At 51.2% G+C, this 14,621-nt stretch overlaps 5 protein-coding genes across 5 annotated transcripts; 2 read left to right on the top strand and 3 right to left on the bottom strand.

Annotated features, from left to right (window-relative positions):
- The first annotated feature begins 722 nt into the window (after nucleotides 1–722).
- BCR38DRAFT_134000 (uncharacterized protein) lies at nucleotides 723–1,570 on the top strand. Its single transcript, XM_040853568.1, has one exon. The coding sequence runs from the start codon at nucleotides 1,009–1,011 to the stop codon at nucleotides 1,504–1,506; it is 498 nt and encodes a 165-aa protein (XP_040718826.1). The 5' UTR covers nucleotides 723–1,008; the 3' UTR covers nucleotides 1,507–1,570.
- Nucleotides 1,571–3,617: 2,047 nt separating this feature from the next.
- On the bottom strand, nucleotides 3,618–5,377 carry BCR38DRAFT_406459 (peptidase family M28; the record flags this gene model as incomplete). The annotated part of the gene is made up of 4 exons (XM_040858057.1): nucleotides 3,618–3,743; nucleotides 3,800–4,258; nucleotides 4,383–5,062; nucleotides 5,137–5,377. 4 exons carry the CDS (start codon nucleotides 5,375–5,377, stop codon nucleotides 3,618–3,620), a joined length of 1,506 nt encoding a protein of 501 aa, XP_040718825.1.
- Nucleotides 5,378–6,319: 942 nt separating this feature from the next.
- BCR38DRAFT_482024 (allantoate permease) lies at nucleotides 6,320–8,009 on the bottom strand (the record flags this gene model as incomplete). Its single annotated transcript, XM_040863449.1, has 4 exons — nucleotides 6,320–6,564; nucleotides 6,645–7,679; nucleotides 7,744–7,782; nucleotides 7,850–8,009. The coding sequence occupies 4 exons, from the start codon at nucleotides 8,007–8,009 to the stop codon at nucleotides 6,320–6,322; spliced, it is 1,479 nt and encodes a 492-aa protein (XP_040718824.1).
- A 3,194-nt stretch (nucleotides 8,010–11,203) lies between these two features.
- On the bottom strand, nucleotides 11,204–11,687 carry BCR38DRAFT_482023 (uncharacterized protein; the record flags this gene model as incomplete). The annotated part of the gene is made up of 4 exons (XM_040863448.1): nucleotides 11,204–11,244; nucleotides 11,298–11,334; nucleotides 11,394–11,516; nucleotides 11,571–11,687. 4 exons carry the CDS (start codon nucleotides 11,685–11,687, stop codon nucleotides 11,204–11,206), a joined length of 318 nt encoding a protein of 105 aa, XP_040718823.1.
- Nucleotides 11,688–12,637: 950 nt separating this feature from the next.
- On the top strand, nucleotides 12,638–14,527 carry BCR38DRAFT_335879 (uncharacterized protein; the record flags this gene model as incomplete). The annotated part of the gene is made up of 1 exon (XM_040855415.1): nucleotides 12,638–14,527. The coding sequence occupies one exon, from the start codon at nucleotides 12,638–12,640 to the stop codon at nucleotides 14,525–14,527; it is 1,890 nt and encodes a 629-aa protein (XP_040718822.1).
- Nucleotides 14,528–14,621: the final 94 nt, after the last annotated feature.

Genomic DNA, 14,621 nt, shown 5'->3' with positions numbered 1-14,621 from the left:
TGGATGCGCCGAACGATGAGTTGGCAGTCGTCGATGCATCTGCATGCGAGACCCTTCACACAGTCTAACGTCAATTCTGGCCCAATCCGTCCCACATGCAACGCATCACAGCGTCGGCACTATGCATTCTGTGATCAGCTCGCAGATCTCATGATGGCCCAATTGACAGAAATCCGAGAGCAGCCGAAGACAAGTCTGATGGCACCCGCCTTTGGCTTTCATGTTCTTCGCTGGCGTAATTTATTTCGAATGCAACCACTACTATTGAACGCTTCCGGACATTGGCCCCCTTCGAACCTCATGTTCAAGCCAAACGCGCTGACCGACCGTCACTATCAAGTTGACGAAGTAAGTCTACGGCATTGTTGCCAGTCCTAGAGTTGGGAACTGTGCTTGATAAGCCAGGAGACCCAATCCACTACCTAGGGTAATCACCTGGAAAGCCAATGTTGACAACTGCTACAACTGATTTTTCAGAGCTCTTCAGTTTGGGAAGGTCTAATATGGTGAAACCGATGTCTCGCAGCTTGTTGCGGCCAAACTAAAATAGTTGAGATCGTGCCGTCGGGCTTGTCTCCCCAAAGCCATGCTGCTTCTTGCATCTCCAAGACGAATGAGGGCCCGGCCCAGACTGCACGCACCCTATTGTGAAGCCTTTCAACCTGCATCGCATCAGTCAACACCCTTCTCACGAGACGAATGAGCGACCACTGTCCACGACACTAACCACAGTCATGAATATTCCCTCTCCTCGGATGCATATGCAGTCTTTTTTGAGGCAAGTCGCCGTTGGTCCACTCGACCGTCGCTTCTACTGCCGCCGCTACTTGCGCGGGTTATGAAGAAAGGTTAAAATGGCAATGCTCGCACAACGGCCGCATCATGCGTGCATTTCTCGGGATTCTCTTTTTTTCCTTCTCGTCTTCGTTTCTCTACTCTCATTACGCTTATGTCATCCTTATTCTCCAATGAACCCCCTTGTAGTCCCAATTGTCCATCATCATCCCCATGTATATCCCCCTTTCCCAAAGCGCAACCCCCAACATCAACCCCGCCCCGGATCCCGGGTCCGGAACGGAGTTAGCGGGGCTTTACGATCACGACCTTGTCAATTATGATGTCTTCGACTTGGTCTCAAATACCATGTTCCCCTGGTTTCAACGCATGGTTTCCCAAGTTCTTCATGCCTTCACACCTGCATCTACCTCGACAACACCGCGAGGCCCTTCATTGCGGAAGCGTACCACGACGGAGGAGATGAACGTCAAGATTGGAATCATTGTCGGCGTTATCCTGGCGGTCTTCTTGGTCGCGACGTTCGCCTTTTGCTGCATCTACCGCAACTCAATTCGCTTAAAGAAACGCAAAAAGGTTCGCCGTCATCGCAAGTCGGGGGGCTCGAAAAGCTCCAAGAGCTCAACAAGTTCCGGTGGTGGTGACCCTCAACTTCCAACGTCTCCGCCTGCACCTGCACCTGCCCCTGCCCCTGCCCCTGCCCCTGAGTGAGCCGACATCACCCTGAGTTTGTACTAGAGGAGTAGGAGCTCTTGAATGAGCGATAACGGCTACGGGGATTCATATAAATCACTTCCCTACCTGTTTCTCACCAAGGGGATACTTGAATGAAGTTTTACTTAGCTTCCCTTTGTATCACGAGATATTGGCGCATTATTTGTTTCGGTGTAAGATATTGTTTTGCATCTGTACGGGTACGGGGACTCGGTGTATCGGTATGTTTTGTTGTCTCTAGAAAAGCGAGTTACCTGGTGATGTGGATTTATGAGGCTACGTACAACTACTGTCAAATGATACTTCATGTTATTGGGACAAGTCTCAGCTCTCACCTGTGAAATTTCTTCAAATCCACTACCAACTGCCTACAAGCCTGCTGTAATGCTCACACGTAAGTGGAGACGATATCTCCCGAGTGCTTGGTTTGGGTTCCGTCCCATTTGATGCCCAACGAACACTGCCGAAGCTCTAAGTCGCTGCATACCCACCACGGCGCAGTAGCTTCTCCGCGTTATGCCAGCTCATCCACCCATGCCCCAACTCCATGCGACCAACGGGATACGACGAGTTGCCCCATCATCAGCGGGGCTTGTCCAATATAAGGGGCGTGTTCTTGAAATTGACTTGCCAGCAACCTAGCCCGAGGCTAGCGTGCCCGGCTTATCTCGTCTGGTTGGGGAGTTGAGCATGCTATTCAGAGGAGAAAGCAAGCAGTCTCCTCGCTTCTGCTTCTGAGTAGCTTGCAAGAGACACAGGGCCGGTGACAAGTGAAAAATCGTCCCATATACCCTAATTTGGGCCTGTTGTGGAGCAGGAGATTCTAGTGGCATGTCAAATGTGCAGTAAAGCTAAGCTTTCTTCCCTCGGCATACTTCTTGGTGGACTCTAAGTCCCAGCAGCGACACAAATTTGCACCCTGAGTCTCCATCAATACCATATCTAAAGTTTAGAACGCTTGATTCATATTCCCCTGCTGTGGCGCCCACAAAGCGACGCCGGTTCGCCACCTGGAAGCAGAAGCAGCAATCCCGCCACTAGACCTCTATCTTAGTGCCCGGGCTGCTAAGTTTGAAGAACGGCTACGGCTTAGCGGGAAGAGAAATCTGCTTCGCAGCGCGAGCGCTAAAGCGTCACATATACTCCGGCAGGATAGGCCGGCGAAGAGGAAGCAGGCGTCGCAGCTACTCCGACCGGCAGGGTACACTGTGGAGAAGGAGGCCCGGGGCTCCGAGTGGATGAGTGAGGAAAAGGAGGTCCCGGCTGCCCTCTTCGGACACTGGAGGAAGAGATGGCTCACCGGAGCAGAGCATCACGATCGCCAGCGACGCGCCATCGCTGAGGAACCGGAGGGCCCTTCGATGCAGATACCGAAAGGGGGCAAGTATTTCGGCCTGAACCGACTGGAGGCGTCTACGCTGTGTCAGATCAGGACGGAAAAAATAGGACTAGCAGCCTTCTTCTTCAAGACAGGGGCTTTTGGCGTGTACTCGCCGCTATGCCGCTGTGGCGATGCCCCTGAGACGGCAGAGCACGTAATCCTCTTTTGCGGGCTGTTGGAAGGACCGAGGGAACGATTACGGGTCGCTATCGCACCACGGCCACTATACTCTCGCAGAGACCTCGCAACGGCAACAGGAGAACCAGTAGTTAGTGGGACTATTGTAAGGTGGCTGCTAGGGACGGGTCGGACAGCTTCAAGGCCCAGATAGCATCGATCTTCTCAGGGGGGACTTTGTTGGTAGGTTGAGAACCAACGTAGTATGGTAGTGAACGCAACGCAGTCGCCAATAGGGCGAACCGACGATGCAGCGTATGTATTTAGTCCAGCCATTAGGGCACAGTTTGACATACGGGAGTACTAGCAGAGGTACCGGGGGCTTCGAGCCTACGGCGTATTTAATAATAACATATTCCCCTGAGGACGTTACTACATGGCGGCAAGGGCAACAAATGAGGATTGCTCCTGTAAAAGAGGCCAGTTCACTTATTGTAAGACAACAGTAGTACATTTATACATTTACATGAGTCCAAACCTCTCCCAGCCTGCACAAATTATACATTCCGAGTGAGGGATAGGACGGTAGTGTCAGGGACAAAGCTCTAATTTAAACAATCAGGTTCGGACCATGATACCTTGTAGTCTGGTCATAGACTTTAGCGGTTGTAGTAGACGCGCGCTCGGGGAAGCCCTTGAACGAAGTGGCGTAAGTTGCGACTGAGTGGGCAATCAGCTAGGACATGTTAGCATAGAAGTAGAGCCGGCGAGGGCAAGCGTGAGGAGCATTACCTTGGTGTTTAGTTCCCAGGCCGTAAGATTCACATTGGACACATCATCGCAAAGCTGGTGGTAGCAGGGGTCAAACCAGTCGCCTGCGTTGCCACCAAACATAGCCTGCTGCTCCTCTGTCTTCACGCCCTCTGCACCAGTGGCAATGCCGCCGGCGGGGATACCAGCTCGGATGAACCCATCGTAGTCGCTACGTCCATCGAAAGGAATGAAGGTGTAGTTGAGGCCGTGGGAGTCGTACCAGTCCACATACAGATCCCGTAGTTCCTCTGATCCGGCAGGGAAAAGGTCGTTGGTGGCATTGTAGATCTGATACGCGAAGTTCGGAGAGGCCATCATGTCGTAGTCCATGAAAAGGCGAACTTTGAGATTCTCCTCGGGTGATAGATGTGCTGCATAGTGGTCAGATCCGAGAAGTCCTTCCTCCTCAGCAGCCCACCAAGCAAATCGAACGCAGTTCTGTGCCCAGCATTATTAGCCTTGAACGATGTATGTAGTGTTGAGTCTAATAAGGCGCGGATCATCCCGAAAGCTAGAACGACTCGCAAGACTGGAAGCTTCGAACGGGGGGTGGTGTACTTACGTTAACAGAGTACTCGGTCAACTGTTTGGCAACCTCAAGGAGACTCAAACTGCCGGTGCCGTCGTCATTGATACCCGGACCTTCCTCTACACTGTCGCTGTGGCCACCGAGCATGACGCAGTTATCTGGGTCTCCCTCAATAGTCTGAGCGATAATGTTGTCGGTCTTGATGGATTTGACATCAGCGTCCATGTATGCAATGACATCAATGTCTTGGCCTTTCTGCAATTTCTCTATAAAGGGCGCGGCTTCCTCTGCCGACAGACCGAAAGTTGCAACATGATACTTGGATGGGGAGCCGAGAGTACCACTGAGACTGCCCTTCTCGTTGTTGTAAATGACGGCGGCGATTGCACCAGCCTTGCCAGCGAGTTCTGACTTTGTACCAAAGGGACAGACGCCGCGAGAGATGAAGGCCACTTTGCCTTTGAGGTCAGAATAATCCTTAGGTTCACACCCAAGGTTGGATACCAGGACCAAGTCGCCGCGAACAGGCTCCTTGTGCGATGTCGGAGGCGTTAGGCTCATGGCCCGAGCGGACCTGGGAACTTCATCGCCAACAACGAGACGATACTCTGTGACCTTGCCCATTACCGCTGGGAATGTCTGGTTGGAAAGACTGTAGTAATCACCAAGCTCTGCGAGGGTTGCATAGATGTAGGACAGCGTTCCCAAATGGCCTGTGTCAGATGAGCATCAACGGACGATCCAACGAGCTTGGGTCGCTATGGTGCAAATGATAAGGGTCTCCTACCGTCGCTCCCAATCACCCGTGTGGGATGATTGTACTCATCCTCTCCCAGCTTCGCGATCTCGTAAAGGTCCATTGCTCGCGCGAGCAGGTTGTCGGCGGAGATGCTGTCTTGCAGAGCTTCCGTGTTGACCAAGGGCCGTCGCGCAGGCGTGCCCACAGCACCCAGGTGCACCTGGTCTTCCAAAGTAAGCGGGATTTGGAGTGAGGCGGCAGTGCCCAACAGTGTTATGGCTGCCGCCATGCGGAGTCGTCCGTAGCATGTCATCGTAACTCTATTTGTGTTCCAATGTCAGTTCGGCTAAGGTTAAAGAGGTGAGATGACAGAAAGCCTCACCGAAGTTGTTTATCACAACACAAGGCCAGCGATTAAGCTATGGTGCCGCTAGCCTGTAAGCGGTCAAGCTCAAGCAGGGATGGACAGCTACTGACGCAGGAACAGCTCGGCCCAATTTGCCGTTTCTGGCGTTTGCCGATTATCAAGCGGAGAAGTCCGCCGAATAACCTGGGGGACGGGGGACAGGGACATTCGTAGCTAATGAGAAAATATGTCAAAGGGGCAGAAATCAATCCACAGATTCTAAGTGCTTGGTTGCTTGTATTTGACATACTAGGAGCCCTGCTGAGGCTTACAGTCGCAATCATGAGGACGCGGGCGAGGAGTTGTGTCAACATACAACAATCAAATGGTTCCCAGCTTCTCATTGTAGAACAAAAGGTACCTGTATTTTAATGGTTACGGGGCACTTCCCGTGTTGCCAACTATTCCTCGCCTGTAATCCCACATACCTTGGTCATCCAAGTTCTCGAACCTTCAGTGCGTCCTTGCTTAAAGTTACCGCTTCGACGGCTACCATACTGAATGTGATGCATGAACCAATTGCTACGCTCATCGTGGCAAAACTCTGGCAAGGTCAAGTATCTGATATCCCTACTGGCGTTTCCCCAGTAATGACCCTGCTCGTCAACGCATTGGCTAGATAACCGGTTAACATCGCCAAGTTCAGCATGGAAATCAACCGCAAAATGGTAGAAATAAACTCACGTAACGAATGCCCCAGCTTGGGATTGGGGAGTTTGGCATCGCCTAGCATTTCTCTGACACCAATGTCGGACATGTTATTGTTCATAAGCGCCGGAAAGCCACAGGCGTCATAACCCTATTCATGTGCACTATAGTAAGTCATTACCAATGATACCTAAACTCCTTATTCTCTCGATCAGTCAAATCCAGAAACTCGCTGTTTTCTTTGTGTCCGATTCCTGAGTATATGCTGTCGCGCCGCTTGTTTTCCCAGGAGTAGTACGCCATCAACAGACCTGTCGAAGCGACGGAAACTGCAGCGGAGACTACGATGGTGATTTTGGCAGGTAGATAATCCGGCTTGTCGACATCGCGGAAGGTCAATGGCCCAATGATGTTCCCCAGACCTGTCCCAAAGTCAGTAACGCTACAGCTTTCCATGCCCCATAGGACTGCGAGAACCGATCTGAGCTTCTCTTGGACTTACAAAATGAGATCAGCACAATCGCATTCATGGTGACCTTTTTCGTGTGCCCGGCATAATTGGCCGCCGCAAGGCTGTATAGAATCAGCAAGCTACTTCCAATAACATTGGTCAAGTAGTTGCCAGCTAACAACCCGCCCTTATTGTCATGCGGTAAAAAAGCCAGCAAACTTCCCCCGAGGACACCACCGATCAGCAGCGTGGCGATGATAACGGGTCCGCGCATGTTGAATTTGGCAACAACAAGTCCGGCCGATAACACCGATATGCACGCCACCACACCGCTGGGAATAGACAGTAGAGCCGTCTCCTTGCTCGTATACCCGAACCCTTTGATGATAGTAGCCTGGTACGACGACACCGCGCCGTTCGGCACATTGCTGCAAATGGTGATCAAGCTTAACAGCCACGTCTGTGGATCCCTGAAGCACTCTACCACTTGGTACATCTTGAAATGCTTATTCTCGATTCCCGTTTGGTTTTCGCGCACGCGCTCGATAGCAAACTTCCTCTCCTCGCGGGTCAACTTCGAGGTCATGGGACTGTCGGGCATAAACACTACAACCAATGTACCGACGACGATAGTGATGAGCCCGAAGAGCAAAAATATGATCTGCCACGAAGTGAACCGCTCACCCTCGTAGTGCTGGAACCCAAAACTCGCCAAGGCGCCGATGATGCTGCCCGTTCCGGTCCCGACGTACCAGAAGCTGACGCGGGCGGGCTGCTCCGATTTTTTGTACCACATGGACGTGATGAGGATCAGGGCCGGTGCTACGGCGGCCTCGAAACAGCCGAGCAGCACGCGCAGGGTGACGAGAGCGGCCCAGTTCTTAGCGGCGGAGGTGAGGGTGACCATAAGGCCCCAAAGGATCACATTGGCGCCGAGGTACTTTGATGTGGGCAAACGCTGCATAAGGTAGCCGGTAGGAAACTCGAAGGCCAGGTATGTAACGTAGAATACGAGGGCCAGATGGGAGAATTGGTCGCCTGTTATCGAGGTGTCGTCTTGGAGGCCCATCACATTGGCGTAGTTAACTTGTAGTCGGTTAGCAAGGGGGTTCATAAAGGGGGTTCATAGTTTGATTGGTAATCGACGTACTCAATGTCTTGTCTAGGTATTGCAAGCTGTAGCAAGCCCCTATAGTTGGTTTAGCAAGTATTCAAAACGTCTTCGTTTCCCCCCATGATGAGAATGGGTTACTGACACATGAGGGGCACTATCCGAAAGTCAATCTTGCGAACCAATTTTTTCTCGTCAATCTCTGTCATCACCGTGGTGTTATCATGGTCGAGATACTCGAGAGCGGCATCCACATCGGCCGCTTTGGACACTTGCCCCTCCGCGTCGACCTTGTCGCTCGACATCATGATGATTTCCCCGCGCAGTTTGGTATATTTGGTGAAAGGAAGACGAGATAATCAGTTCGATATGGAGTATAGCTGATCTAGAACTGTCATCAACATGTATTCTAACACAGATGGAAAAGGGAGGATATCTAAAGTATCAGATCCTGGCTGGTATAGGAATTCAATGAGGAGAAACAATATCATAGATATCATGGACGATCCCGAGAGCCAGGGTCATTATTTATAGCACAGGTCGCCCATTGAGTCTTATCTTGGTGATTGCAGGGGAACAGGGTGGGATGCGGCTAGGCTCCGAAGCAGTATGATGATCGATTTCGATCTTGGAAACATGTCATTGATAGGAAAAATCGTTGGACAACCATACGCTTCGTTCCCAGAATCATTAATAAGAGCAAGCATGCTTTCATGAGATCTCCAAATGAATGTCTATAATAAATATCCGGGGAATTATGATTCTTAAGGAAGCTTCTCGGAGCCCGAACCAGTTCGTAAAGTCGGAGGTTCGGGATTCGAGCGGAGGTGTTAGATCAGCGCCGGTAGATACCATCAGCAGCCGAGTTACATTACAAGATTGATAAAACGCCTGCAGCCAAATTTAACAACGGTCAGTGGCCTGCCCCGATGTTGATGAAGTCGAAGCTGAACTTTGTTAGCTCGGTGGCTGAATAATTCCAATAAACCACTGTGCTGATGTCAATAAACCAGGGAAAAGACTAGTATAATATTTCCTGAACGATTTAAATTCATCTGTTTTTGAAACATCAATGTTTTGAGACTGAACTGAGCGGTTCCATGTCGTGACTGCACGAGTAACCAAGTCGCCCAATGAATAACCTTCAGGCAAGAAATGCCGTTCATGCACGATCTGGGCCGTGAGCAGCCATGCCTAAAAGTTGAAGCTAGCTTTTGACCGTCCTTAAACATGGACACAACATGCGCTCGATTCCATGGATCCAGCAACCCGTCCCCATTTTCTGGAAAATGTCGCCCCCAATTATACCATGGCCTTCACAAGCAGACACCATCTTATTTGCCGTATGGTGAGATATTGTATGCCGAGAAGTGAACGATGTCGTAGTTGAAGTCAGGATCAATACTCCTTCAGCTGCTAATCTCGTCCTATCGACATCAAAAAAGATGAAGTATAGAGTTCCAGCAGCGTCTTTGATACCACACTCACGACACTTTTCATCATCCCGAGACAAATAGATGCGTGTAGTGAACGTCGCATCTGACTTGCGGCTCTTCGACAGCTTCCCTGATTCTAATTCTGCAGCCTTCCGCTTGCGCAATTTGAACACCGTGCTTTCATCGGAGTCGGCAATATCCTTCGATTCAAATTCCGAATCTTTGCTTTAACTTTGTTGGTCCGACAGCTCTTGGTCCAACATGTTCAAGTCGCCTTGGGCACTTCGGCAGATGGAGCCCCTGAGCCTGCCAAAGTCAAATGTCACCTTGCTTTCAGGGTCCTCAGGCTTGAAGATATTGATTGATAAATTTGCGTTGCACCTTGGCAGGCTTTCAATTGCGCCATATGGTCTTCAATCCTGTCGCACTGTGTGAGACAACTTCCTATCATGTCATGGACGGCGGGCTGATCCATAGGAATCTTATACGTGCCTGCAAAACGAAGATATTGGCTCAGCTTGGGAAGCCGGCCCGGACACCTAGCCTTTGCTGCTTCTCTATTTGTCTTCATGTAACGTGGGATGTGTTACGTGCTGAATGCAAATGCACGGGCGGTAGCTACACTGCACCCAGCAAGAATCAGACGGGTGCCCTCGGCTGTTTGGGCTTCAGCAACCGTAATTCCGAGAATGGCTTCCATTTTGTGGAGGACGTTGTTCTTGTGTGTGAACGTCAGATATAGTTCAATAAGCTTCAGTATTTTGATCCTAATGGGCTGACCACGGAAGCCGTCAAGGAAACACTAGGCCATAAACAGGTTGAGGTGAAGGTTCGCCTTGATTGTTTGTAGTTGGAATCCGAGTGTCAATTGGCAAAGTTCTTGAAAGTTGCTCCGACTGCTTTATCCAGGACCATGGATTTGTCCATGATGTTGGTTGCAAGGCTGACAACAAAAAATCCAGCTGACTTGCGCCGTGATACGGCAGTGGCTCCATTGAGCTTCACGCCACACCTAGTCTTGTCTAACGCTAGCTTTCATTTGTGAAGGAAGTGCGTTATCATGAATAGATCGACGTCGAAGTTCGCCTTGCTAGTTAGGGAGCCGGGCTTATTCAATGTGTACTGCTTCCACCAGAATATGTGTGATTTATCCTCGTGGGAGAGCTGCTCCTCCAATGTGACCATGTCAGATGGTGGTTTGGCACACTAATCCGGGTTATCATTGCGTTTTTGAAGAGCAAAAGGATCTGCACACCTGCCATCAGCCATGACATTCCGCAGTGTCGCTTTAAGCTCGTCCGCATTTGCTGCCGCGCTGAAGGCTATGCCGTAGGATCGCAAGTGGGCAAGAAGTGTAATAGAGTGCCATATGGTAAGAACCCCAATTTCAGACGAGGAAGTAGCTTGGGAGTGATGCCACCGACCTTGAGCCCCCCTTTGTCGCAAGAGAACTCGCCACACCGCGCTGGCTCAGGGCTGCCGAACTAACTGAAATTCATTGTGCCTGCAGTGTTTCCCTGTAAAACCGATGGAGTTTCGGTATGAATGGCAGGTGGCTGCAGATAGTTATTTAATTACGGTATGGAACATGGGAAAGCTACATGGGGCATGTTGAAGAAAAGAGTGAAAGTCAAAATCGAAATTGGAGAACAAGTCTAATGATGTAGCGGATATCATGGATCCACCTCACGGGGGTTGGTTCCAAAAGGCTACGGTTGGTTCCGAGTAGGCAGTGTCACCCTGGACCTCCCAGATCACTCAAGTAACACGAGAAATGAAGCTGTTCAAATCGTAATTCGTAGATTCACTGGCCTAGAGTGTCTCGAAGATCCAAGCAAGTCGAACAGTGACGGCCGACTGTGCCTTGATAAGGACCTCGTGTCAAATACATCCCAAGGTGCCATGCCAAGGTGCCTTGCCCGTTACCTCTCAACACCACCGTGGTGAAGTCGATGCGGCCATTTCCCCGCGACGAGTAGGTTCCCTGAAGTCTTCTCGCTTCATCTGGGAGATCGGCGTCAGGCCTTCAGAATGCTATGATGATCCATCTCCTCAAGGACCTCTCAAGATTTCTCGATGGGCGAAACGAGAACAACACTATCGCCTGGAGAGGATGTCAGCTGCGCCTCTAGCTAGGTATGCAGAACATAAACTTACCTCGAACGAAGAGCATCTCCGACTTCTTCGTAACGGACTGCGATCGATGTCAGCGAAGTGCTCAAATAAACATGGCTGGCTCAGTATGATGCTCACCTTGATCTCCTGGTCGTCCTCAACCCTGATCTTCTCATCGCCCTCGTCGTTTTCCTCGTCATCTACAACGTAAATGGTCTCCTCAACATCACTCAACACCAAGTTCATGTGGCTGTCATAGGCCTAACAATGATTCAGCATGCGATCTCGTTACAGCTGGGGCGCCCAAAGACATACATGTAAGCGGCCCTTAAGCTCCCTGTCGCCTCGCAACTTCACATAGACCTCCTCGTTCAAACACAAGCGCACGAGATCCAGCGGCTCCGACGCGGGTCCTTCTTCGCCCTCAGACATGGTGAAGAATAGAGCTGCTCACTGGGGTCGGAAGGTTGGTACTTGTTGCAGTTGCAAACGGCCGGATGCTGATCGCGGGTTTGAGACCTTGACGTGAATTCATTCGATGAGCTAGCTTGGTGTTGCTTGGCGTCGCACTGTTTGACGCAGAGGCAGCAGATGTGGAGAAAGGTGAGGCCGATACCGACCGCCGCGGTTCAGGGTAACGTCGCCGGGGCTGCGCTGGGGAATTGAAATGAGAAGTTCGAAGAATTCGAAGTCAACCCCATAAAACGCTCGAGCTTACGTACTGAACTTCATCTGCTGCCCAGCTCCACCCCTCGTCACGATTCACCATCGTCTATCTTCTCGCACAGTCATGACCCACTCGACCCTGATCAATGATTGCGGCTACTTCAGTAGTGGAGCTGGCTGGGCCTCGTCTTGCACTTTATCGACCGCCTAAAGGAACTGCCTCGAGAATATTGAACATTCGTCTGCTGCAGCAGCAACAGCAACAGCAGCGATGCTTTCACCGGCCGAAGCAGACCACCAGTTGCCATCCCCTCTTTCCGAACCTCTTGCACCACAATGATAACGCCGCTTTTGCACATGCGCTCAATGCGCGCCATGAATATTCGACTGCGACGGCCTGCAATGAAGACATTACGGAAGCAGAGGCTTACTTCCTCCAGAAACTAGTCCGCAGATACGGCTCTTATGCTCCATGGGAAAACGCCAACCCTACTAAAGCTTCCATTGAGGCCAATGCCGGATTGTGTTCTCGTCTATCGCAGAATGGGAAGCCAGACGACTCAGTAACGGTGGGAGGACCTGCTGGTTCGTTGTTGGCAGACCCGGATGGTCTCGCAGAGAACCTGCCAGGACCATTTATCAAGGCCTTGGATGCATTGCAACAGAGGGACTCCCGAAAGCTGCTTATCTACTTGAAGCAGATTGCTGCCATGCCCATGGAAGAACTAATAGAAGCCGTAGCAGTCTTGCCAAGAACCACCTTCTCCGAGTTTCTGCGCGCATTGGATCCTACCAATACTGGACCTGACAACGACCCAACTCACGGCGCACAAATTCAAGTGGGCATGTGGAAAAGACTGAACATGGAGCACGCTATCGACGACTGGGGCACTAGGAAGCTTTACATCCGGCTGCTGCAGCGTATGCTGAGGCTGATGGTGGCCTTGCAAAAGTCCGGACAGCAGCTGAATATCAACGACTACATGCCTCTGATCAGAGCCGCGGGTGCCACTTCGGATATGGAGGGAGCAAAGCTGCTCTGGAAACAAATGCAGTGGACCGGAACCAATCACTGGCGGCAGAGCGATGCTTACAACGAGTTCATCAAAGCCAGGTTTTTGGTTGAGCCTCTGTACTATGGCTTCGACAAAACCCGGACCATGGTGCAACCCCGTAACCTCCACCGAATGGGCCATGTCAAATTTCCTTGGTACACCATTAAGAAGTTGGACCGTCTTAGATTCAATACTCGTCTCCTAGGTCATCGCTTTGGATTGAACAAGACTGTGTCGCATGCCCAGGATGTCTCGCGCGCTTTGAGGAAGCGCAAACCCATTACGCGCGTTTTCCAGCATATTCTACTTCATGGCCACGACATTAACGAGAAGCTGCTCTGTTCAGCGATGATAGCCTTCGGCCGCGCTGGCTCGTTGCGGTTCATCAGAACGCGTATCCTGGAAGACTGGTTCAATATTTCGGTATACAAGCACAAAACCACAGGTGTCGTCCAGGTTGGGCCAGCTACCCGCAAGACAATGGCGCTTAAAGACTTCACACGTCCAGTCCGTCCGAGGATCAGACCGACTGAGCAACTACTACATGCTATGGTGCAGACTTATTGTGGCAATGGACAACTCGCCATGGCCTTCCAGCTACTCGACTACGTTTCCAAAGCATACAACATACCCATCACGCCCAAGATTTGGTTCGAGTTGCTCGAGTGGACATATGTCATGAGCGTCCCCCCAATATCCAGCGCTTGGATGATAGCAGGTCTCCGAGACCGGGTCCCAGACAAGTCCGCCACGGAGATGATCTGGAACACGATGACGGCCGCATACAACGTAAAACCCGGATTTGATCAATATCACTTTCTTATAAGCTCCCTCAACCACCGCGGTCAATACAGCTCCATGATCGAGCACATGAGGGCGGCCCGGAGATTCTACGATGATAAGTGCGCTGAACATGAAGCCGCTATCTTGGAGTACATTCGCGCACTCCGTGACGGCCTCCACGGCATCGCGCTAACAACTGTTTTCCGCGCCTATCAGCGCACTCGTTTCGAAAAACAGCACATGCGATACCGAATGTCTCTCTGGTGCCGCAGATTCCTGCAGAAGAAATTCCGCACTCTGAACCTGAATGATGAGTTCGCCGTCCGGCACATTCCGGATTTCGTACGGGAATTTCGCGAGTTTGTGGAGAACCCCGTGCTCTACCGCACAGCAACAGGGTACGTCCAGCTGCTGGACCCAGTGCACGAGTTCGAACACCGCGTCTATGTGCGCTCACTAGACCTCGATATTCCGATGAGGGGCCGGGGTGGTCGTGAGGGTAAATGGCACCTGAAGAGGGTCAGGCGACGCCATTTCGCTATTCTTAGTAGCCACAGTTTAGCGGATCGGAAAACCCACAAGTTAAACCCTTTGTCCCTGCTGCTTGGGGAGCTGGACTCATTCAGGACACCACAGTTACCTGAGTACCGGGGCAAGAAAGAGTTGAAGGCGAACGAAATCCCGCTCAGGATGCCCAGGACAAACAAAGGGGCACGAGAAGTATCACCCACAGCGCCCAACTTCAAACCGAGGCGCACTAGGCAGTGAGGGATTCAAGCCCTGGTGTGTTGCAACAGTTCATGAGTGCATGGGTCAATGCTAGAATCTATCATGTATTTTTGGAATTGGTTCATGATGACCA

This window comes from Pseudomassariella vexata, assembly GCF_002105095.1.
Source record: "Pseudomassariella vexata strain CBS 129021 chromosome Unknown BCR38scaffold_3, whole genome shotgun sequence".
Taxonomy (NCBI): Eukaryota; Fungi; Ascomycota; class Sordariomycetes; order Amphisphaeriales; family Pseudomassariaceae; genus Pseudomassariella; species Pseudomassariella vexata.
This window is presented reverse-complemented; position numbering and strand designations above follow the sequence as displayed.

Coding starts and splice junctions, on each gene's coding strand:
- BCR38DRAFT_134000 (XM_040853568.1), top strand. CDS start 1,009: ATGTATATCCCCCTTTCCCAAAGCGCAACCCCCAACATCAACCCCGCC.